General features: G+C 33.1%; 3 protein-coding genes across 3 annotated transcripts; all 3 read right to left on the reverse strand.

The window, feature by feature from the left end:
* Positions 1-669: 669 nt before the first annotated feature.
* Positions 670-1,644, reverse strand: LOC139706956 (olfactory receptor 5T7-like). Its single transcript, XM_071616936.1, has one exon. The coding sequence runs from the start codon at positions 1,597-1,599 to the stop codon at positions 670-672; it is 930 nt and encodes a 309-aa protein (XP_071473037.1). The 5' UTR covers positions 1,600-1,644.
* Positions 1,645-12,598: 10,954 nt separating this feature from the next.
* On the reverse strand, positions 12,599-13,540 carry LOC139707068 (olfactory receptor 8K3-like). Its single transcript, XM_071617058.1, has one exon. It carries the CDS (start codon positions 13,538-13,540, stop codon positions 12,599-12,601), a length of 942 nt encoding a protein of 313 aa, XP_071473159.1.
* A 10,215-nt stretch (positions 13,541-23,755) lies between these two features.
* LOC139707069 (olfactory receptor 8K3-like) lies at positions 23,756-24,697 on the reverse strand. The gene has a single exon (XM_071617059.1). The coding sequence runs from the start codon at positions 24,695-24,697 to the stop codon at positions 23,756-23,758; it is 942 nt and encodes a 313-aa protein (XP_071473160.1).

The following is a 24,697-nucleotide window of genomic DNA, read 5'->3' on the forward strand; positions in this document are numbered from 1 at the left end:
ATTGTTTTCCTTTAGTGATTCGTACATTTTAATATAATTTTTAAAAATGCTGATGTATAGTTACTGCAGTCTGTGAGGAGTTAGAGAATAATCTTAGATCAGTGTTGTAGAAGGTATGATAAAAGAGAAAGAAATTCACCCTCAAAACTTATCCCAGTGATGACACCCTGGAATCTGATCAAGTTACTTCTGGTGTCTGAACCACAGGCTGAGTAGTTTGCTGCGTGGACATAAGGATATAGCAGATTTCTTTGAGCTAGAATCAGGTACAAATTACTCTACAGAAAATGCCATAGAATTATGAATGCAGTATTATATGATCTAGATAGAGGTTAAACAAACACACACAGCATTTTAAAGCAAATCATACGTAAATATATGCCAGCATGTGTGGATTTTTTAGCATTTCACTTAGTATCAGCATCAATGCTCACATTTATGTATACATATTCTTATACTGGTATGAACATCGTAAAAATCAAATGGATGTTAAACGTTTTCTGCATGTAAAACAACTTACTAGAAATTATCCATGAAATTTATTTTAAAATGTCTGCAAACAAGAAAATACATTAGCACATTCACATAAACACTTTCATTTAATCCCCTTGACACTGTATACCTATCACACAAATTTTGTCAATATAATTTTAGTATGAAAAGTATACTTTAATGATAAACATTTTTTTCCCAAACACTCCACATTGCTTCTTTTACATCCTTGTTTCTCAAACTGTAGATGAGAGGATTCAGCATGGGAATAACAATGGAGTAAAATATAGACACTACCATGTCATGCTCCAAAGCATAGTGGGATGTTGGTCTCACATACATGAATACTGCAGTGCCATAAGAAATAGACACTGCAGTTAGGTGAGAGCCACAGGTAGAAAAGACTTTCCGCTTCCCTTCAGCAGAGTGTATCCTCACAATAGCCAACAGAATGAAACCATAGGAGATCAGGATGGTTAGGATAGTACATATCACAATAGAGCCAGCAAAATAGAAGAGCAGAAGCTGATTGGGGCGGGTGTCAGAACAGGAAATTGCAAGGAGAGGAGGGATGTCACAGAAGATGTGGTTGATTATGTTGGATCCGCAGAAGGACAGGCTGAAAGTGGCTGTGGTGTGTGTTACAGCGTGCAGAATTCCACCAACACAGGAAGCCACGATGAGTGACACATAGACCCTGGGTGACATGCTCACAGAATACAGAAGTGGGTTGTAGATGGCCACATAGCGATCATAAGCCATGGCAGCCAAGAGAAAGCACTCTGTGGTTCCACAGGTTACAGCAAAAAACATCTGGGCTGCACAGGCACCAAATGAAATGGTTTTCTCCCTTGACAAAAAGTCTACCAACATCTTTGGAGTGATACCAGACGAATAGCAGGCATCTATTAAAGACAATACACTCACAAAATAGTACATTGGGTTGTGCAGCTGGGAACTCCCAATGACCAGTACAATCAGTCCTAAATTTCCCATGAGGGTGAAAAGGTAAATTGCTAGAAACAGGAGGAAGAAGAAGATCTGCAGTTCAGAATTGTCAGTGAAGCCCTTCAACACAAATACAGTTACTTCAGTGACATTCTTCATGCTGAAATCTCATGGAACACACTCGAAGATGATGGTGAAATGACAGCTGATGGTACTATAAAAGAATTAACAACAGTGAATTTAAGGAACATGAACCATGCCTATTGATTGTGTATGTTTGTGTGTGTGTGTGCATGCACGTGCGCACATGCACATGCACACTTATTTGTCTGCCTGATTTCCAAGCAGTAGATCAGAAGACAGTCATAATGTTGAATGCAGCACTCACAGCATTCCCTGGAGGATCATGTGGATCACAAGGGTGTTTTCACAGTCACTATACCCATGTCACTTCTTAAATCATCAGGTCAACTGAGTAATTTACCATTGAATTCTATTAGCTCTTTTCATATTTATTCATGTTAAAACACAAGGTATGGGTGAAAAATTCCTTCTGACATCTGAAAACACGAGCTATTGTCTGGGGTTGTGTCTCAGTGGTAGGGTGCTCGCCTAGCAGGTGTGAGACACTGGGTTCAATCCTCAACACCACATAAAAACATAAATAAATAAAACAAAGGCATTGTATCCATGTACAACTAAGAATATTTAAGAAAACATGAGTTATTATGTCAGGGAAATAGCTTTGGAACAGAATCAGAATTTTATATCAATTATCAACTGTTTAGAATGATTTGCTATAATTGACTCAATTATGCAATGTAAAATTCAATATTTATTTACAAGATTGTAGTTAATATTCATGGACAAATTTTTTGAAATCTAAATCTGTTGAATGGCTTGAATTATAGAATGTGCTAACTTAGGTTCATTTATAGAGTAATCTATCAGGAATAAATTCAATTAAACACTTTTAGAAATATGAATTTTTCCATGAATACATTGTATATTTCTGAATTACTCTTTAAAGAATAACAATTTGTGTGAAAACAATACACATGCAAACTATCACAGTTCTATTTTTTACATTACAGTGGCTTATTATTGCTTTGAATAAATAAGATATTTCAGACAAATTCCTCATGGGACAGGAATTCCAATTAGATGTTAAAAGAAAGTTATACTGTAAGAATAAGTCATAGTGACACGGTATTCAAAGACTTCAGAGAGATAAAGAGAAAATAACTATGATAAAGTTATAAAATTAGTGTACATAAATCCGATTTAAGTAGAAGTTAGAGAATACCACATACATTGGGCTTCATGAGGAAACACTATATTTTCAATAGAGGACAAAAATCATAATAACTATTTGATGCATGGACTTTCATGAACATTGCATTATTTCACGTAATAGCAAATTTTTCAGGTGATGATTTTCAGAACTAAAATGCCATCCCACCTCCGGTTCAGGAGTGCATGCTTTTTCCCGCATGTTCAACTGAATCCTGTAACACTGTGGCTCCCTTGTGCAAATGCACTCCTTCTTCTCAGGGAATTAAGGCAGAACCTTATTCATGATGGATTTGACCATTCTTAGACTATTAAAAATAAAGATATGTTAAGAGAAAGTCATACTATGAAAGATCACTAGATCCCATAGCTAGGATTTAAGTTTTACTAAGTCATTGCTTCTTAACTATTATACCAAAATATAATACCCACAGTGGTTTGATATATCAAACATTTTCTTACAATCTAGTGATCAATTTATGACTGTCCTTACTTTTAAATATATCAATCTGTCAGAAAAAAATAAAAATAACCTGCTAAGGAGCACACTTATTTGCCTATACAAACACAAATTCAGTATTTTCCTTTTTTTTTAACTCCTTACCATGAAGTTGGCTTAATGTAATAAATGAATTTTGATGAATACATGTGATTTATACTTGTAAGAACCAGGTACTTAGTACTTGAAGTTCAGCAATTATAATGTTTAATATAAAGTAACATAGTTTCTAATTGCAAGTTTATGTGCTAGCTCCAAAATACCTGTCAAATTATCTGAAATATTCTCTTACTCAAGAAACAGCAACACAGTTTCAGGTACACTGTGAATATGGCTAATTTAGATTGCTTATATCCACTTATGGAACTTGATGAAGCCCACAGGAGATGCCCCAAGGGAATATGCCCCAGTAGTCTTCTGCTTTAATATAGCAATACAAAGATTTATTTCATAACAAAAAAGTAAATGTTTCTGCTACTGTTAATTAAGCAAATAGTGTTCTGCTTTGGCTGTTGTTAAATGTTTCAGATTTGCATTTCCCTGATGATTAGTGACATGCAATATGGAATGTCTTTCTATACATGTGTAAGCCATTGTTTTCACTGAAGAAACATATTATCAATACCTTTGCCTACTTATAAATCAGATATATTTTTTCTTCCTTAAAAGTTTCCTATGTTTTCAATATTGAGTTTAAAATATAGTTTGCAAATATTTTATGCTGTTTTATTGTTTGCTTTTCCACTATGGTCATTATTTTCTTTGCAGAAATGTTTTTGGATGGATATAGATCTAGACCTAATTGTCTAAATTTTTTGTCACTGTTGGTTTTTATGGTGTCATTTCAAGAAATTATTGCCAACCCCACAGTCCTGAACACACAACCCTAAAGATTTTCCCTGATGATTTGTTCTGGGCATTTTACTTTCAGGTCTTTAGTATAAAACTTGAATGCAATTTTTTTCTTTTATGTTTATTTTTTTTTAACTTTCCCCCCCTGTAGTCCTGGGGATTCAATCCCACAGCACTCTACCACTGAACTACTTACTATTCCAACCCTAATTATTTGTTTTATATATTTATTTCTTTGTTTTTCAAGGACTGAGGATTGAATTCTGGGGTGCTTTACCACCATTACAAACATTATCAACCTTTTTTTCAATTTTTAATGTTGCTCTAAGTCTCCCTAAATTGAAGATGCTGGACTCAAACTTGGATTTCTCCTGCCTCAGCCTTCCAAAGAGTTGGGTTTGCTAGAATGTGCCACCATGCCCAGCAATTTTCACCCATTTTAAGCTGATATTTCTATATGTTATATATGGAGTGTCTCATTTCATGTTTTTTTCTGCATATGCATATTCCATTTCTCAACATTTGTTGAAGAAACTCTCCTTTCCTTATGGTTTATCTTGGCACCCTGTTGAAAACCAGTGGGAATATATATATATATATATATATATATATATATATATATATATATATATAAAATAGTGATAACTATTTGGTTAGCTATCCTTTTCATAGCTAAATAGTGTTCCATTATGTGTATATACAACATTTTCTCTATTCATCTCTCAGTTCATGGACACTTGGTTTGCTCTCAATTGTGCTTCATTGCCTAAAATGTCTTCCTTATGCCCATTCCTTATGTTTTTATTCTTTGCATTATAACTTCATATTAACTGATATGTAAGTCTGCAAATTATCCATATCGATGATATTAATGTGGGCACCATGCAGTGTTTTTATGCATTTGTGTATTGTATAATATTTCACCATGTTAAATGTGTTTTCCTCAAAAACCTGTTATTTCTTGAATATGAGTCATTAAAAACCCTTCTAGGTTTTGAAATATGCAGTAATTATTGCTGCTATAATCACCCTTCTGTGCAATATCAGAATAGTAATTTTTATTCCTATACAAATGTGATTTAGTACTCACTGATCAACATTTCTCTCCTGTTCTCTTTGCTCATATTGTTGCTTGTCCCTGATAGCCACCATTCCACTCTCAAAGTTTATAAATACAACTATTTAAATATCAACTATAAATCAAAAAATGAGATAACTTATATCATGCACCTGGTTTATTAAAAAAATAATGAAATTGTAACTATGTTGTCAATAGTGACAGGATTTCATTCCTTTTTGTAGTTAAATAGTGTTCCATAATAGTGTTCCAAAAGAGAAAATGTATACACAACATTTCATGGACACTTGGTTTGCTTCCAGTTGATGGCTTTTATGAACCATGCTACAGTGAACATGGGAGTGTGTATGTCTTCTACACACCGACTTCTTTTCTTTGGATGTGGAACCGGTAGCAGGGTTGCTGGATCATATGGTAGAGCTATCTTTAATTTTTTGAAGAACTTCTATATAGTTTTTTAATAATGATTGCACTAATTTAATTTAATAATTTAAATTCCCACCAATAATATGCAAGTTTCCTTTTTTACCTCATGCTTGCCTATACTGGTTATATTTTTTATAATAATCATTCTTATTGAGGTAAGGTGATATCTTACATTGGCTTTATGTGAATTTCCCTGATTATTATCATATTTAATCATTTTTATTCATCCTTTCTTCATTTGTAAATCTTCTTTTGAGAATCTCTATTCAGATTGATTGCCAATTTTTAATTGGGTTGCTTGTTGTTAGAGTTTTTAGAGGTCCTTACATATTCTGGACAGTAGCCCCTTATTGGATACAAATATATTCTTTCATTCTGTACATTGGATCTTCACTCTGATGATTGATTCCTTTATGGAAGAGAAACATTTTAGTTTGGCATTATCTTGTAGGCCAATTGATGCTTTTGTTTTTTTTGTTTTTTTTTTTTTTTTAAAATGTCTTCCCCAAAAGTCCTTGTCAATTTCAATATTGTGAGGCATTTCTCCTATGTTTCTTTCTGGTGGTTTCATATTTTCAGGTCTTCCATTTAAATTTTTAATTCATTTTGAGTTGATTTTTGTTGCTAATGAGAGATGAGTTCAGTTTCATTATTCTTCATGTTGATATCCAAATTTTCCTCACTACTAATCATTCCTTTTTCTCCTTCAATTATGTATTCTCAAAAGTCCTTTCTTCAAGCTCACTCTCTTATTGTTGATACCTTCTATCACACTTCTAATTTTACTTAAGGCAGTTTTCAGATCAAGGATATCAGCTAAATTTTTTTTTTTGATTGCTTCATTTTATCTTCTAAAAGTCTGTGTTAAAATATAGTCATTGATATGTGTTTCCTTGAAGGCCAATGTGTTAATGTTGAAGGCTATTTATAGGATTTCTATCATAGTGATAACTATTTGGTCATTTTAAGAAACCTTATTTTAATCATTAAGTGAAGTCATTATTTCCAGAATGCTCTTGGTCTTGTTAACATATGATATATCAGGGCAGAAATTAGGTGACCTAGCTTGTCTTTCTAGAAATTCTAAGCAGTTTTCCAATTGTCGTAGAGGCTATATTTCCTTCCTGTTTCTCACAACCAGATTGACAACATAACCCTGGTTTCTGCGAGTCAGCTATTGCTGATTTGTAATTATTTCAGCACTAGAGATTGACCCAAGCTTAGCTATGACCCAATCCACTGTTGTAGTGTCATTCAACAAGAACTAAGGGAGTTTCTAAGAGGGTAGTCCATCCCCCAAATCGCTTCTTGTTACTTGGGTTAGCCTGTATCCCTCACTCAAGGTCACTAGATCATAGTTGAATATTGCAGAATTTTACTACTTGACTGTAGGCTGAATTTCCATGAAAGGACCAGCCAAACCCATGAGCCCTGCTGCTGCCCAGTAATTACACAAAGTCACATTGCACTCTTAGCCTAGAGCTCACCAAAATCATCACAGCACTGAGGGAAAACCAAGTCTTACAATGCTCTGCACTGCCTATTGTTGAGTTATCCTCATGGCCCAAGTTTACTGTAATCAGCTATATTAGGGCTATCATGAATTCAATGATTTGGGGCTGTATTTCTCTAACTGGCAATAGGATTGTTTTAGAGGTTCCTTCTTCAGACAGGTCTGAGTTTAGAAGATGTTAAGTTCTGATCAACATTCAATTTCATCAGCTGAGTAAGAAGTTCCAAGGCTAAATTTGTGCTAAGTACAATGTCCTACTCTCAGCAAATGGAGTCTTGCTCCAAGTTATGATGCTTCAGTTTGGGGTACTGTTGGTGAAGGTAGTCTCTTGACTACCATGACTGATTCTATGTTGGGTCTTGCCTGAGTCCCACAGCTACAAGAACCTGCACAATCTCAGTACTCACCTGGCTTTGAAGTTGGCTAAAATACCTATGTATTCCACTGAGGCAGTGGACTCTGCCTGGTGCTGGGCACATTTATTGGCTCCATGTTTGAACACTAGTCTTGAGATAGCTGTGCTGCCGAAGTTTAGTAGCACTCTTTCTTTTTCTCCTTTTTAATTTTTTTATATAGTTTAGCAAAATCAAACTCAGTGGTCAATCCCCTGGCTTCCTTAGCTGCTATGTAGGGAATTTGATGCTTCAATAGCAATCATAATTGTTGTAATTTAGGGAAAAGGATGACTGGAAGATTTTTCTCATCTTCCTTCTTTTGCTACCTCCTTAATTTTTAAAATATAATTTACTGATTGATATTCTTAAATTCTTCTATGAATTATTAGTATTGCCTCATATTTTCTTGTATTGAATCATATTGTTTTATAATAAATATTATATAACAAAAATATTGACTTTATTTATTCAATTAGTTAATTTAGGTTTATTTGAAACAAACATTTTTCATGATAAATGAAATAAGTCACACTCAGAAAGTCCAGCCTCACATGTTTTCTCTTATATGCAAAAGCTAGAGAAAAATAAAGAATTAAAAGAGTGGGGGAAATCTCATGATGATAGAAAGGAGAATAGTGAATTAGATAGAGAAAGAGACAGGGAAGGGGTGATAAAGTGGAGGAATTGCAGAATAAAATTGATCAAGTTATGTTAAGTGCATGAATTAATATATCACAAAGATTTTCACTTTTATGTTAACTATAGAGCTTCAATTAAAGAAAATAAATAAGTAAATAAATATAAGGAAGCTTAGTAGTATAGAGGAAGAGAATTGAGGGGAAGGAAAATGAACAAACTATGGAATAAGATTTACCAAATTATGCTGTATACATATGTAAATATATCATAATGAATCCCACATATATGTACAATTATAATGTTTTAATTTAAAAATAAATACATGGAAGGAAGACCAGCAGAGTAGAGAAAGGGATTAGGAGAAAGGAGGAAAAGAGGGAGAGGAGAAGTACTAAAGATTGATATGAAGCAAATATTATATGCATTTAGGAATATGTGAAAATTAATCCCATGCTATTATGCCTAAATATAACTCACTAATAAAATGTAAAAAATGTCTTTTTTATAATTGAATCTTTGTGCATTATTTTCTCTTTCTTTTTAATCCATTTCCTGATACTGAGAACTTACCTCCTTTACCAGAAGCAAGACCTATTTATAGTTTTTCTTACCTGTGGATGTAGCCATTAGTAACATTTATGCATGTTCTCATTGACAATATGCATTATAGTTTTGCAAATATATTAAATTAATATTTTAAATGGTGAAAGTCTTATTCTTCAATTATTTTTTACTCAGGTATGTTTTATTCATGTTAACTCCTCCATAAACAAGAATTGTTCTTTGATTTTGCAGGATAAATATACTTATTAGACTTTTGTAAGTTGTTTACTATGATTTCATAGGCTCTCACTGAGAGTGGGAATATTTACTTAACTCTATCTCATTGCCATTATTTGGAAATCATGTACCTTTAAGCTTTTGTCAATAAAGAGCTTGTAGTATAATTTAATACTTAATTTAATTTAGAAGTATAATATAATTTTATACTTCATTCTATGGATTTTAGACCTATCAACTAATTAATTCTATATGCACAATTGCATCTATTTTCTATAGTCTGTGAATTATTTTATTTGTAAATATTCTCATTATGTAGACATTAGAAACATTAGTAACCAAATATATCCAACTTTGTGATTTTTTTTCACTTGTTTTTAAGAGTCATTTCCATGCTGAGTCACACACACTTGTGCACATACATACATATAAACACAAGCAAATACATGCACAGAGGACAGTCATTGTTTGCAAGCCTAAAAAAACTGCCCAGATAATGTATAAATATTACTCTTATTTAGTTTTGACATTTGAGTAAGTAAGCATGTGAATAGCAGTTAAGAGAGGCTGTGAAATAAAAATAGAGAAATTGTGGTAGGAATATGTGATAGGAAAAGATGTTCTTCTTATATAAATTTTAGGTATTATATAAACTTATTAAAAATCTCAATTTAGGAAAATATCATTTGATGGAATTCTGTTTTCTGAAGAGATTTTCCTGTGGAATTAAAGAATGAAGGGTGCACAGAAGCAAATACATGAGTCTAGCAATATAATGAAAGTTATCAATAAAAAACAGGAGAGATAGAGCAAAATTAAAATACTACTAATGTCATGATATCTCATTTTTAACATTAGTTGGGTCAAAGTTGTTGCCATTAATGAATATTGGAGCCTAACTACTTTTTATATCTATTTAGACGTAATTACATGCTTTCTTTTTTTAGTTGCTGGATATGGCGAATTACATTGTATTTTTAAATGTTGAGACATTTAAACTCCTGTATTATAGGAGCTTTTATATGATATTTTATATCAGGTTATGCCTAACATGATAAAAAGCTTATTGTGCATAGGGCTATATTCAGCAGTTAACATTCAGTTTAGAATTTTACACATTTGATACCTTTAATATCAAGGAGTGCTCACAAAAATGTTAGAAAATACAGCTTCTCTTTATATTTCTGGAAGAATTTTGAGAGAATGTTTACTCTTTTTTCTCTCTAAATATGTATTAGAATTCGCCAGTTAAGGAATGACTTGGGGGAGAAAAGATGAGTTATTTTTAACACAGTTTTCATGTTTGAGCTCCATCTCAACATGACTTTTTCCTCATGCCTCTGTAAGTGAAAAATCACAATACTTATATCTCTGGCAACCATAGAAAGCTCTTAATAGACATTCTGAACATCAATAAGATTTCTTTGAATATTTTATTTTTCTAAATTTGTTTTGAAGTTTCTCTATAAAATATAAAACTATATTGACAAAAATTATTTTAGCAAATAATAAAATCATAAGCCAAATTCTTTTTTATAATTTCTATATTCCATGAAAAACTTTCTGAAATAACTTTTAAAAATATATGTAATAATGAGAAAGATACTAACATTGAAAATGAGAACATATATTCATTCATTAAAACTTTAAGTATTAGCTTATTACTTTTATGTTTTTGTTTATCATTTGAGGATATCTGCCGCAGTCTGGCTGCAGCAAAATAACCGGGGGGTGACAAGCAACTTGTGTACATTGATACAGCAGGAGTGGGAGCCGTTTATTGTAGGACAGGAGGGGTATATATACATTACACACAGCTTATCTTAATTAACATAAACTAGATACAGCAGTCAACCAATAAGGTATCTCCACACTTAATGGCTTGCTGGTGTTACTTCACAAACCACTCCCTCTGACAAAATGCCAGGCTCGATCCTGACTTGTTTACAGACCCTAACAGATATCCCTATGAAAATTATTTTAGAAGTGCTATATTTAGTTGTGTTTATTGACTTTTTTAAAATTTAGATATTAGAAGCTCTTACCTTCATCTATTATAAAAGTTGAAATTTTCTGTGAAGTTAACTTGGTGTAACATAAAATAACTAATAAAATTGATAATACTCATTAATTCTAAAGTTATCACAATCTTGTGTCCACTAACAAATTATACTAGCATTTAATCTGACCTCTGTTCAACTTATAATTTCTAGGCAATTCCAACACTTTATACATACATATATGAGTAAATAAAAAGCTAACAACTAGGTATATTCTGTTGTCAAAAGAAAGAAAAAAATGAAATATGTAAACTCTGCAGTAATGTTTATTTCCACATGATAATATTTGTATGCTTTTAGTTCACCAATTAATTATTTTTAAACATATGTTTAGATACATAGATAATTTTTTTTTCTCAAATGTGCGTGTAAATTAGAAATACATCAATCATTTTATGACACAAATAAAATTCCATGAACGTTAAATAAAAATAAAATAAAGAAAACATGAAGTAATTTAGGGAGGGTTGTACACGAAATGTGCCAAGGCACCAAAAAAAGTGTTTGTGTCTACACAAAACACATTACATTCTCCCTGCAAATTAGCACAACTCAATCATGCAGTTTTTTCTTTTCAGTTCTTTCAAGTCATATTATCAATTTTATGCAAAAAATGTATACTAATAAAAAGATCTGATACCTTCTTTGGGACCAAATATAAGGGAAAGCAGTCACTGAAAGAGAAGCAAGAGACCTGCTTAATCACACAGCATGAAACTTGTCAAGAATAAAATAAAATACAGGCTGTTTTAAACAAGAATCATTGTGTTCATTTGGGGAGATGAGGACAAGAAACCAAGTATTAGACAAATATAGGGAGTTAAAATTTAAAAGAGAAAGAAGCTTCTATAGTAAAACTTAATATGGTCTCTTATTTGGTATATTCACCAGTCTCTATAAAGGACTAGATTACATGAATTTTTTTTTTTTTTTTTTTTTTTTTTTTTTTTTTTTTTTTTTTTTTTTTTTTTTTTAGCAGAACTATGATTTTCTGGATAGGATCATGAGTTAAGTAAATAGTCTCTTTTGAGTTCATACACAAAACAAAGGCCACCAATGAGGAAAACCAGAAGCCCAGGAGCCCCAGGTGAAAGAGGGGCTCAGAGCACATGATCTGACTCAGTTATTTCAATCACTGTACTACACTGAGCTCCTGATGACTCATGCTGTTGGATTTTAACACAACCCATGGATGTATATGAAACTTAAAACATAGGGATTACGCTTGCACAACCAGAAAAACACACAAGCACATTCACAGTCATCAGAAATTTATTACTATAGTTGTGACTAAAAAAAATCAACTCATTTTTTGTATTTACCATTCTTTCTCATTCTAATGCAGCATCAAACTCTGACACTTGCTTGTGGAGTCTATAGGTCTTAAATCCATTCTACTTTATTATACAATTTATTCAATTTTTTTTAAATTCATCTTTCCCCATTCAGAAAAGAAGAACGTGCTGTTTTGTTCACTAATATATAGATAAGCATTTAGAAATTTTACTGTTACTACAGTAAGATTAATTATTTGAATATATATTGTTTGCTAAACATGCTGGGGGAAAACTGACTGGCTTCATAACCAAACCACATTCATAGAACTCATATTATATGTAATCTTTAAGAAAAGATGTTGCATATCTTTTTCCATGTGCCTTGTAGAGCAAACTTGACATCTTTGTTCCTCAAGCTGTAGATCAAGGGATTAAACATGGGGATAACCAGTGTGTAAAATATGGACGCCACTTTATCAGTGTCCAAAGAATGACTGGACTTGGGCTGGACATACATAAATATCAAAGTCCCATAGAACACTATGACCACTGTCAGGTGGGATCCACAGGTGGAGAAAGCCTTGCGCCTGCCCTCAGCAGACTTCATCCTGAGAATGGCTAGGAGGATGAGCAGGTAGGACACTAGGACGATCAGAAGAGAAGAAATCAAATCAAAAGCTGCAAAGATCATAATTGTCAATTCGACATCATGAGTGTCTGAACACAGCAAAGATATTAAAGGCATACAGTCACAGTAGAAATGATTAATGACATTGTAGCCACAGAAGGATAAGGTAAAAATCTTTATGCTGACTGTAAGTGACATAAATGTACAATAGAGATAGGGAATTGCCACCAGCAACTGACATAACCTGTTTGACATGCTGACAGTGTAGAGGAGAGGATTACAGATGGCCACATAGCGATCATAGGCCATTGCAGACAGAATAAATAATTCACTTCCAATGAAGAAGAGAAAGAAAGCTAGCTGTATAGCACAAAAGTAATAGGAAATTGTATTTTGATCCACAACAAAATTTAACAACATTTTTGGGCCCACAGCTGTAGAGTATCCAAAATCAGTGAGAGCCAGGTTTCTAAGAAAAAAGTACATGGGTGTTTGAAGTCTGGAGTCCACCTTGGTGAGGAGTATCATGCCCAAGTTGCCCAGCACTGAGACCACATAGATGATGAGAAATAGCCCAAATAATGGAGCTTGCAACTCAGGGCGATTTGTGATGCCCATCAGAATGAACTCATGCACCACCGTGAGATTGTGTTTCTCCATCCAATTTCATTAAAAAACCTGTTTCAGATAAAGCATCAGTGCAATCAATGGATTTCAAATATTATTACTTGACAAATATTCATTATGGAAGGCTGGTGTAAATAAGATATATTCAAACTTTCCTAACAGTAAATTTGAATTTATATACATGTTTACATGAACAAATACATAGAAATGAATGATCAATAGTACTACTCTAGGGTGATTCTACTCACAAAATAAACCTATTAATTGTAGTTATATTTCAGTATAACTGAAATGATTAGAGGCCAGTTAAGCTGCTAAACATTCAACTCTGTTCAATGTCGAGGCAAAACAATATTCAAATCAGTTACTTTCTTCCAAGAATGATAAACCCTGATGCATAGAGAGATGTACATATATACAGGTAGATATGTAAAGCAAAATAGGAAAATAATCTAAATTTTGCTAATTTTTGTGTTAGATAAATGTACAATTATTATTTTTAAGTTTACTATTTCCATATACTTAATTACACTCACAGTCACATTAAATAATTGCATTCAATAATATCAGATAATTCATAGTATAATTACAAATTAAGGATTTCTACAGACAAAAAATCTAAGATTTTATGCAACTCCTTATATTACAAGGTACTGAATAATTTTCTTGAAAGAAAAGGTGGTAGAAGTCAGGCTATTAACTCAGTGGCTGATGTTAGATTATGAATAGACAATATACTATTATTTTAGATTATTTATACTTCTTATATTCAAAACTATTATAAAAATAATATATAATGTTATCACAATAGAAATTAATTTAACATATTATTCTTCCCCTGTGATATTTCCATTATAAATGAAATATACTTACTTGTGTGTATCAAATTAGATTCATTGTATTATACCACAAAATGGGAGAATATGAGGAAAATATGAACAAATTTGAAGAGAGTTTATTTCATTGATTCTGTACAATGAAGACTTACATAATCTTCTTGGGATATGATGATGTTATGCTTTAAAGTAAAAGGTTCAAATACTTTTATGATGAACTTAAAAATGTTCTACATTGCACATTTTTCACTAAATAGCACCATTTAGACAAAATAAACTATAATAAGGATGAGTTAAACATAGATATTTGGGTATGTTTTATAGCACTCTGTATATTAAAACAGCAATAATTTCTTCCAAATGTAATGTAGCACAGTTTGCAGATGTATGTGTGCATAACAAAATATAATATATCTGAACATCTCCAATAACCCTGAAAATAAGAAGATATGATATAGCAGCAGGTATATGGCAGGTACATCTTTATTTTGAAGTAAAAACAGTGAAGAAACATTTTTCTTTCATAAAAAAAGGAAAGAGAAATGACCAACTTTATAATGAAAATTTTAGTGACGGGCACTTGTACATGAGATATAAGTTAGCAATTTTCAAATGGTCAAATATAGCTTTCTACATGTAATTTGCACTTATCTCAAACAAAATGTTTCTTACATAGTTGTGGCTGCTGATATCCTACCCTAAATTAATTTAATAAACTGCATCAGTTTATGTTAGAGAAATACCTTCAATAAAGGAATAGGAAATAAATTGAACTATTTTATTTTGTTTTGTTTAGCAATCATGAAATACTACAATATAACATGCATATGATCAGTTTTAATTAATATTCCTGTAAGATAAAATTATGTTAATTAGCTTGGTTGAATCATTTCACCTTATATTAAATAGTCATAGTGCCATTTTATATCTACACATGTATATAACTATTAACAATAAAAAGTGAAAAAATAGAATGTTTTGTGTTCATCAGTTTTGTGGTTCTATGAAAAGAACCAAACTACTTTCTCATAGTTTTCTCATCTTTACTGAATAATCAATTTTACTTTTAAGCTTATACTCTGAGAAAAATTTAGTAAAATCTCACTGCAAAATATGGAAAATTTTGCTATTTCTGTAAAACCAGGTATCCTGGTATATTAAAAAAATGTTTTTTTTCTATCTCATAGTGAAACAGTAACTCCTATCTCTAAGAAAGAGATCTGGAATGAATCACATTCATGTATTTAATTACATAATTTTAAATGTTAATTTATCTTACAAATGGTCACAAAGAAAGCACAGATATATTAAATGCCTAAATATTTGGGAGGAAAAAAATGTAGGTCTTGATCTCTGTTGTTTTAGATTTTGCCATTACAATGTCTTTGAATTTATATTTTATCTCCTGTCACTTTTGCTTTTACATGGACAATTTAATCATTAAATTAAGCACATGGACAATTTAATTATTTTATAAGCACACAGCTTGTGGGTTTCCAGATACATATGAGCTTTTAACCTCTCAGGTGCCAATATTCTAAAGTTAAGATGAGGGAAAACAGAGAGAGATTGTATTGATACTGAGGTATTACAGAGCTGTAGAAAACACAGAAACTGAATCAGAAATGGTCACTTAAAAAAGAGGGTAATGCCATAACAAAGTTTATCTACTTCAGTAGGTACTGCTAACATATATGAAAACTTCTGTCTTTGTTACCTGAACTGAAGCCTCTCTCTCTTTGATTCTCTGATGTTTCCGAACATTGCATTATAGAAGACAATTTATGGGTTTTTTTTTCACCATTTGATACTCTCCCTCAGGAGATGCCAAGGAACTAGTAGAGTATCCCTAAAGCATTTGAGAACTTAATGAAAGGCCTGGAGTTTGTCCATTAATTGCCAGGGGAAATTTATATTCAATATTTATTTATTTATGATAGGATTCAGCAAATCCACTTCTGAATTTTGTGCAGAATATTTGAAATTAGGATTTTAAAGAAATGCCTGTACCCTCTTGTTCTTTTTAACATAATTTGAAATAGACAAGATGTGGAAAAAATCTAATACCTATTTGTACATTAATGGATTTGTAAAATGTGGTATAAACACGTGTGGAATATGAATTAGCCTTAAGAATGTAAAAAGACAAGTACCCATGCTCTCCCTTACATGGAGTATGGAAAATAATCAAACTTATGGAATCAGGTATTGGCATGGTGATAACCAAACCCTGAGAGTTTAGAGAAATGAGGAGAGGCTCATAAATAGACATGAAATCTTAATTATACTAAATAAAAAAAATAAAGACAACTGTTTTAAGAACAGTACTGTTTTCTACTTTGAAATTGTTAAGAGTCTAGATCTGATGTTAAGCACAGCACATTTTTTGTTGTTTTCAAAAGGAAATGTAGTTTCAACACATACCATGGCAGGCATGAATCTAGAAAACATTAATTCAAAGGAGACAGGAAACAAAGGTTACCTTTACCAAAAAATATTTTCTAAAATATATGCAGAATAGAAAAATGTGTAGAAATGGAAAACAGTTCAGGAGGACCTGAAGAAGTTAAAAATGAGGAGAGGTAAATAAATGGGTACTACATAGTGATAAGTGCATCAATTAGTAATAAATATTCGAAGGATTCATAATTATAAAGAATAAATCAATATGAGTGTTAGAGGTTGAATATTACAGGATCAACTTCTAAAATTAGTGTAAATCTACTTCTATGAATGCAATCTCAATAGCATTTGGAAAACTAAATATCTTGGGCTTTTATTTTGGATGAAGTACTAATTTCAAAAAGGTGAGAGAAATTATAGCAATCCTCTATTGAGCATGTGCTGCAAGAATGAACTTTTGCTTTTTTTCTTATTTTAATAATAAAGTCCTCATTCTATTTATAAATTAAATTGTTCATTACCTTTGAGTTTATGTAGTTATGTAGTTACTTATATAACTTCAATATTAATTGCATTTTAAATCTATGTTTTTAAATGTTTTCTCCTGTTTTGTAGTTTGCCTTTCACTTTGCTGATCATTTTTCTTTGATTTGCAGAGGATTTTTAGTTACATGTAATGATATTTGTGTGATTTTATTTCTTTCACTTGGCTTTGGAGTTATATCCTTTTACAGCTTTGCCAAAGCTGTCCTGATGCTTTCCCTTCACAATATGTTGTTGGGATTAACTTTTAGGTAATTTATAATATTTAATCGATCTGAGTTGGGTTTTGCATATGGTGCAAAGCTGGGGTCTACTTTCAATTATTCTCACACATGCATTCAGTTTTCCTAGTATGATATATTTAATTGACCATCTTTCTCCATTTGTATGTTTGGCACCCATTTATAAATCAGTTGTTATAATATGGGATTGCTTCTCTGTTTCGTTCCATTGGTTTACTTGTCTGTCTTCAAGCCATTTCCATAGTTTGCAGTTAATGTAGCTCTGTAACTTGTTTGCAATCCGAGAGTTTGATTCCTGTAGCTTTATTCTTGAAAATCACTTTGGCAATCAATGTGTGAAATTGCTTTTGGTATGTGTATTGGGCTCTAGTACTCAAAATGTCTCCTTTGTGCCAGTCCCACAAGTTTTTAAATGGTTTATTATTAAAGTGGAATTCATCTTAACTCATACATAAAATAATGAGGTTCTACATGATGTTTCTATATGTGTATGCATTGGGTAATGTTTAAATCAGTTGAAACAAGTTTATCCTCTTCAACACATCATTTCTTTATGGCAAAGTGTTCAAAATCATTTCTTCTGGATTTTTGAAACATGTAGCAAACTACTACTTACCTACACCATCCTACTGTAAAATAGCACAATAGAAAATCTTAGGCATGGCTAATGGTAATTTATTGCACATTGATCAACATTTCCTCAGTGTCCCAACCCACCCTTTCTTCTGACCTCTGGTAACCACCAGTCTACTATAAACTTTTATAAGATTAACTTTTTAAAATTTTTTCTGTAGTTGTAGATGGATAAAATATCTTTATTTTATTTATTTATCTTTCTGTGGTGCTGGGGATTGAACCCAGAGCCTCATATGAGCTAGGCAAGCACTCTACCACTGAGCTACCACTCTAGCCCCTAAATTTAAACTTTTTACATGCCATACATGTGTGAGAAAATGTAACGCTCAACTTTATGTGCCTGGCTTATTTCAGTCACCAGTTTCATCCATATTATCACAGATGCCAGGATTTCATTCCTTTTGAGGTTACACATCATCCATTGTGTATATGCACATTTCTCTGCACATTCACCAGTAGATGGATGCTCAGGCTGACTCCCATTGGTGGCTGTTGGAAATAATGTTGCACTGAACACAGGAGTGCAGATGTGTTGTTGCCAATATACTAATTTCATTTCTTTGAATATGAATCTAGCCATGTGATTGCTAGAACATGTGGTAGAGCTATCATTAATTTTTTGAGGAACCTCCCTAGTTTTGCATACCGCTTGTGCTAATTGATATTCCCACCAGCAGAGTTTAAGGTTCCCTTTCCCCCACATGCTTGCCTGCACTTGCTACCTTTTGTCTTTTAGATAACAGTCATCCTTACTGTAATAATGTGACATCTCCTTGTGGTTTGGATTTCAATTTCCCTGTTGGTTAGTGATGTTTATCATTTTTTTTTTTTCTGTCATCTGTTCTTCACTTGTGTACCTTCTTTTAAGAAATGTTGATTCAGATCTATTGTCTATTTTATTATTTGGAACTTTTTATGCATTATGGACATTAATCTTTGTTTAATATATACATGGCAAATATTTTCTTCCATTCTTTGTGTTGGGTCTTTACTTTGAAGATATTTTCCCCTGAAAACAGGAGCTTTTAGTTCAGTGTAATAAATATGACTACTTATGCTTTCAAATTGTGCTTTTCAAGTCTCCAGAAAATTCTTGTCCATTTCAATATTTTGAAGAATTGTTTTTTCAGTTTTCTTCTGGAAGTTTCATGTTTTGAGGTTTTTGATGTATATCTTTAATCTGTTTTGAGTTGATTTTTGTAGCTGTTGATAGAGGGCTAGTTTCATTGTTCAGCATGTGATTGTTCATGTTCTAAGCATTGTTTATTGAAAAGACTTCTCTTTACTAGTGCATGTTCATTATGGTTTGAATATGTGGTGTCCCCTAAAAACTCACAGGTAAGACAATACAAGAATATTCAGAAGTGAAGTGAGTAGATTATGATAGTGTCCAGCCCACGTCCTATGCGAGCAGTGGAAATGGGGTTCCCCTTGGTGGAATGGGCTGGCTGAGAAATGAAAGCTAAGAGAAATAAAATGATGAAAAACACAGAAAGTAGTTTCAAAAGCAGGGGTAGGACGGGCAAGCTGATCAGGTGGATTGAGTTTCTGGCAGGGAACGCACCTGCTTTATTTATATCAGGAAACATCAAAGAGATTCTGTAAAATTTTCTTTTTCTAAGAAAGGTTAAAAGTGGGCTGTTCAGTTCCTAAAGGTTAATTCCTGTCTCCAGAGCTACTATGAGGAATCTTCCTAGCAGAGTGGAGAGAATAGGTCACATGCATTGGGCAATCTTTTGCTGTGGGTGAACCCAGGCCTATCTCTCCTTGGTTTCCATGCAGAGAAGATTCTCATGTATTTCATGGATGGTTTCCCACAACAGTGTAACCTATCAGTGGATTAATCTACTGATATGGATTAACTGGGTGGTAACTGTATGCAAATAAGATATGGAGGAGATAGGTAACTGGGGGTGTGACTTTGGGGTTTATATTTTGTCCCTGGTGAACAAAGCTCTCTGTTTCTGGCTTACCGTGTCCAGCACTGCTTTCCTTTACCATACCCTTCCACCATGATGTTCTGTCTCACCTTGGGCCCAGAGCTATGGAGTCTGTCAACTTTTTCTCCTCTAAGTTGTGCCAGGTCCTTTGGTCACAGTGTTGAAAAGTTGACTAACACAACAAGGTTAGAAGACAAGGTTAGAAAAGTCCATTGTCCAGCAAGACTGGTGCTAAGCTGGGACACAAGTGATCCTTATATCCAGACAGCCTTTATGGATATGGGCCTGACCTATTCTAAGTCTGGCAAGGATCAGGCAAAACTTGAGTGTGACTCATAAGCATGTAGGTCTCCACCTGATGCCAAGGCTGTTCTTAGATTTCATCTTTGAGCTCTGGCTTAGATATAGGGCCTTTTGTTTCTGGCTCATGCTGGTTGTCATTGCAGTGGGCATGGTGCTAAATTCTACAACAAAGTCTTTTGGTTCCGTTTATTCTCAGATCCTAAGTGAGTAGAATCTTGTTTCCTACATTGATGCCTAAGGTTAGTGGAGGATGATGGAAGTCTCTTTGCAGATTGGATAATGCTGTTCCAGTAGATATAGATCAAAGTGCTCTACGGAGGACTAGGATTCAACATGGCAGGCTTGATACTGGGGGTCAAGTCTAAGGTCTGGATTTTATTCCTTTTGCCTCTCCCAAGTGAAAGGTAGCTCTTTCCTCACTGCACTATTGGGGAAATTGGGAGAAGGCTACTCTTTCTTTGCTGTCTTCTTTAACTTCCTTTCATTATACTAAAACCAAGCTCCATGGTCCCTCCTGTGGCTTCCTTAGATCTTGTGATGGTAGTTTGTTGCTTCAATATTAATTACAATTGGTGTGACTCTGAAGTGCAGAACTGGATAGTATTTCTCATTGACTATCTTGCTCCACCTCCCCAACATTTAAGATACGATTTAAATAATAAGGGGATTCTACTAACCTTAAGTGCTCTGGCAATTGGTACTAGTAGAATTGCAATTTTTTTTCTATATTAAACCCTGCTGGGTTTCCTAATGAATATTACATAGGAAAATATTTTTACATATTTACTTTCTTTAATCTTTGATTTATTTTTATCATAAAAGTATACTTTAATAAAAAATATTTAATATTGGGGTATTATTTAAACTGAATCCCTGTTCATTTGCTCTATTGTTTATACTAAATTTTGGGGCTTTTGACCCTCCTTACAATCCTTATCAGTTACCACCAGATTTCTCAGTGACATCATTTACCCTGGGGTCAGAAACACCTGGTCTGGTGGTCTTCACCCTGATCTTCTTGAGGTTTCCTCTTATCAGGCAGTGACAGCCTGCCAGGGACTTCACTCTATTTATCAGGGTGAAGGGAAATAACTTGTTTGAGGCCATTCGGGAGGGCTCTGTGTGTGTGCCTGTTGAAACTGCAGGTTTGGAGTTTTTAAAATGGAGTTGCTTAGGCTCAGGCCTAAGGCCATCCTAACAAAGTGGAAATTTATTTCTAACGCAAACTTCAATTTTGAGCCCATCTTCCACATACATTTTTTCCTGTAGTTATCTCTGAGACACTAAATGGAAACTAAAATACATCACTGTTTATCAAACTAATGCAAACCACAGAATTGTTTTTTACAGACAATCAAGTATTACATACAGTTTTTTTTTCTATTTTTCTTATACTAAATTGCATTGCAGTTTCTGAATCTCTGTTTTAAAGTATGAAAATCTGCTGATTCAAATTATTTTAGTAGTTAATAAAATTATATGATAGATCCTGGTTTTTAAATGTTTTATGCTGTGCAGAAGAGAGTCCAAATCCTTCTAAAGTAACTTATAAATTCCATGTAATAGTGAAAAAGAGACTAACTTTTAAAATGAAAGAGATATGTTATCAATTGTTAAATGTTAGCATATTGCTCTATGGTTTTTGTTTATCATTTGAGACACAATGAAAGTCCCACCTAGATTTATTTTAGATATAATTTATTGGGTTATATTTATTCAGACATTTATGTATGTAATTTAAAATAATTTACCTTTTTTCTATCATAATAGTTATGATTTTCAAAGGAATTAATTTGGTATAACACATAAGTAATTTTAAAATTTATTGTTTCAGCATTTAGATAATCTTGCATCCACAGAAAAACAATATACACACTTACTTTACATCTGTCCAACATACACTTCCTAGAAAATTATAGTATTTTCGTATATGTACGTGTCTATGAATAAAAAAATAGTTTACCATAAGGTATATAGTATTGTCACAATAATAAAAAAAATCAGCAATAAAATACTTAGGAGTGTTTATTCCCACATTAGATTATACATATGCTTTTACAATGCTACTTAATTACTTTACTCCTATTTGATTAGCTCTATAAATAATTTTATTACATGTTGGTGTAACAAAAACAACCAAATAATTTTTATATGATGAAAATAAAATGCAATGTGCCCCAAGCAATATAAATAATGGAAGAAATATAGAAGGTTTTACATATTGTTGAGGATGAACTGTGTCCAGAGAGAAAAAAAAAATCCATTGATTAAAACATATCATAGTATACTCTCACTGAAATTACAGTATAGATCATGGTAGTATCTGTGTCTATTTCTCACAATTCTGATCATTAAATGCATACAGCCAAAGAACAGATAGTACCAAAAAATATGACAATATCATATTGAACAAACATAAGGGAAGTGGGATATAACGAAAAGGAGAAACAAACTCATTTCATCATTAAGTGTGCAAATTATACAGGAATTAAACAACAAGGTATACTTTTTAAACTAGAGGTACTCTTTTCATTTAGAGAATAAGGCAAAGTGACCATATTTTAGCAAAAACAACCAATGAAGAATAAATAAAAAGCTGCCTTTAAGGAGGAACATCCGTCCAACCCCTAGAAACTTCTGTGGAAAACTTAAGAAATATATCTTAGTTGGTGTCTTCACTCAAATACACGTATAGTCTGAATGAAATAGAATTTGATGCAGCACTTAACAAATTGGGTGCTCAAAAAAAATGTACATTTAATAGACTCTCCTAAGCTCATGTCTGTGAAAAAAGGAACTAAGGAAAACAGAGGAGTCCAAGATCCCCATGTGGAATAGGAGCATCTGAATACATTCATGTCACTAAATGCTTCAGATTATCCAGTACAGTGAGTTAGCTGATACTTGTGGAAGTGCACAACCTAAAATGGAAAGATTGTGCTCACACAAAAAGAGAAATTCACACAAACACACATTGATTCAGGAAAGTTTATCATACTCATTTAGAATAGAATAGAATAGAACTATTTCAAATCCTCTTCTGTAAATACAAATCTTTCTTACTCTCCTACAACATGCTACTCTGCTACTCCATGGATGCTTGTTGACCTGAAACTTATTCTACTTCATTCTAGAACTTACTCCATTATTATGATTACAATTCATCTTTCTCCCTCCAGGAAAGCAAAGACTTAATTTTTGTTGTTCACTAAAGTTTTTTCAGCATTTAGAAGTTTTTACTTATATTCCATGCTGATCTCATTGGTGCTTTCTCTTGTTTCACCAGGAAAATAGAGCCAGGTCATTTCTAGCCCTCATGTGTAGGACTCCTTTTATCTTTAACTTTTAAGAAGTAACATATCTTATCTTTTTCCATGTGCTTTGTAAGGCGTGTTTTACATCTTTGTTCCTCAAGCTGTAGATCAAGGGATTCAGCATGGGGATAATCAGAGTGTAAAATATTGAAGTCATTTTATCATTGTCAAAGGAATGACTGGACTTGGGCTGCACATACATGAATATCAAAGTCCCATAGAACACTGTGACCGCTGTCAGGTGGGATCCACAGGTGGAGAAAGCCTTGCGCCTGCCTTCAGCAGACTTCATCCAGAGAATGGCTAGAAGGATGAGCAGGTAGGACACAAGGACAAACAGAAGAGAGGAAATCAAATCAAAAGCTGCAAAGATCATGATTATTAGCTCAACATCAAGAGTATCTGAGCATAGCAAAGATATCAAGGGGACACAATCACAGTAGAAATGATTGATGATATTGTAGCCACAGAATGGTAAGGTAAAAATCTTTAAGGTGACTAGAAGAGACACAAATGAGCAGTAGAGATAGGGGATTGTCACCAGGGCATGACAAACCTTTTGTGACATGATGACAGTGTAGAGAAGAGGGTTACAGATGGCCACATAACGGTCATAGGCCATTGCAGACAAAATAAAAAGTTCACTTCCAATGAAGAGAAGAAAGAAAGCTAGCTGGGTAGCACAAAAGTAATAGGAAATTGTATTTTGATCTGAAACAAAATTCACCAACATTTTGGGGCCCACAGCTGTAGAGTAACCAAGATCAGTGAGAGCCAGGTTTCTGAGAAAGAAGTACATGGGTGTTTGTAGACTGTGGTCCACCTTGGTGAGGATGATCATGCCCAAGTTGCCCAGCACTGTGACCAGGTAGATGATGAGGAACAGCCCAAACAGTGGAGCCTGCAGATCAGGGCGTGAGGTGATGCCCATCAGAATGAACTCATGCACCACTGAGAGATTGTGTTTCTCCAT

Source organism: Marmota flaviventris, chromosome 9 (assembly GCF_047511675.1).
Source record: "Marmota flaviventris isolate mMarFla1 chromosome 9, mMarFla1.hap1, whole genome shotgun sequence".
Taxonomy (NCBI): Eukaryota; Metazoa; Chordata; class Mammalia; order Rodentia; family Sciuridae; genus Marmota; species Marmota flaviventris.

Bases quoted from the DNA above. Each gene is read 5' to 3' on its own strand.
- LOC139706956 (XM_071616936.1), bottom strand. From the start codon at position 1,599: ATGAAGAATGTCACTGAAGTAACTGTATTTGTGTTGAAGGGCTTCACT.
- LOC139707068 (XM_071617058.1), bottom strand. From the start codon at position 13,540: ATGGAGAAACACAATCTCACGGTGGTGCATGAGTTCATTCTGATGGGC.
- LOC139707069 (XM_071617059.1), bottom strand. From the start codon at position 24,697: ATGGAGAAACACAATCTCTCAGTGGTGCATGAGTTCATTCTGATGGGC.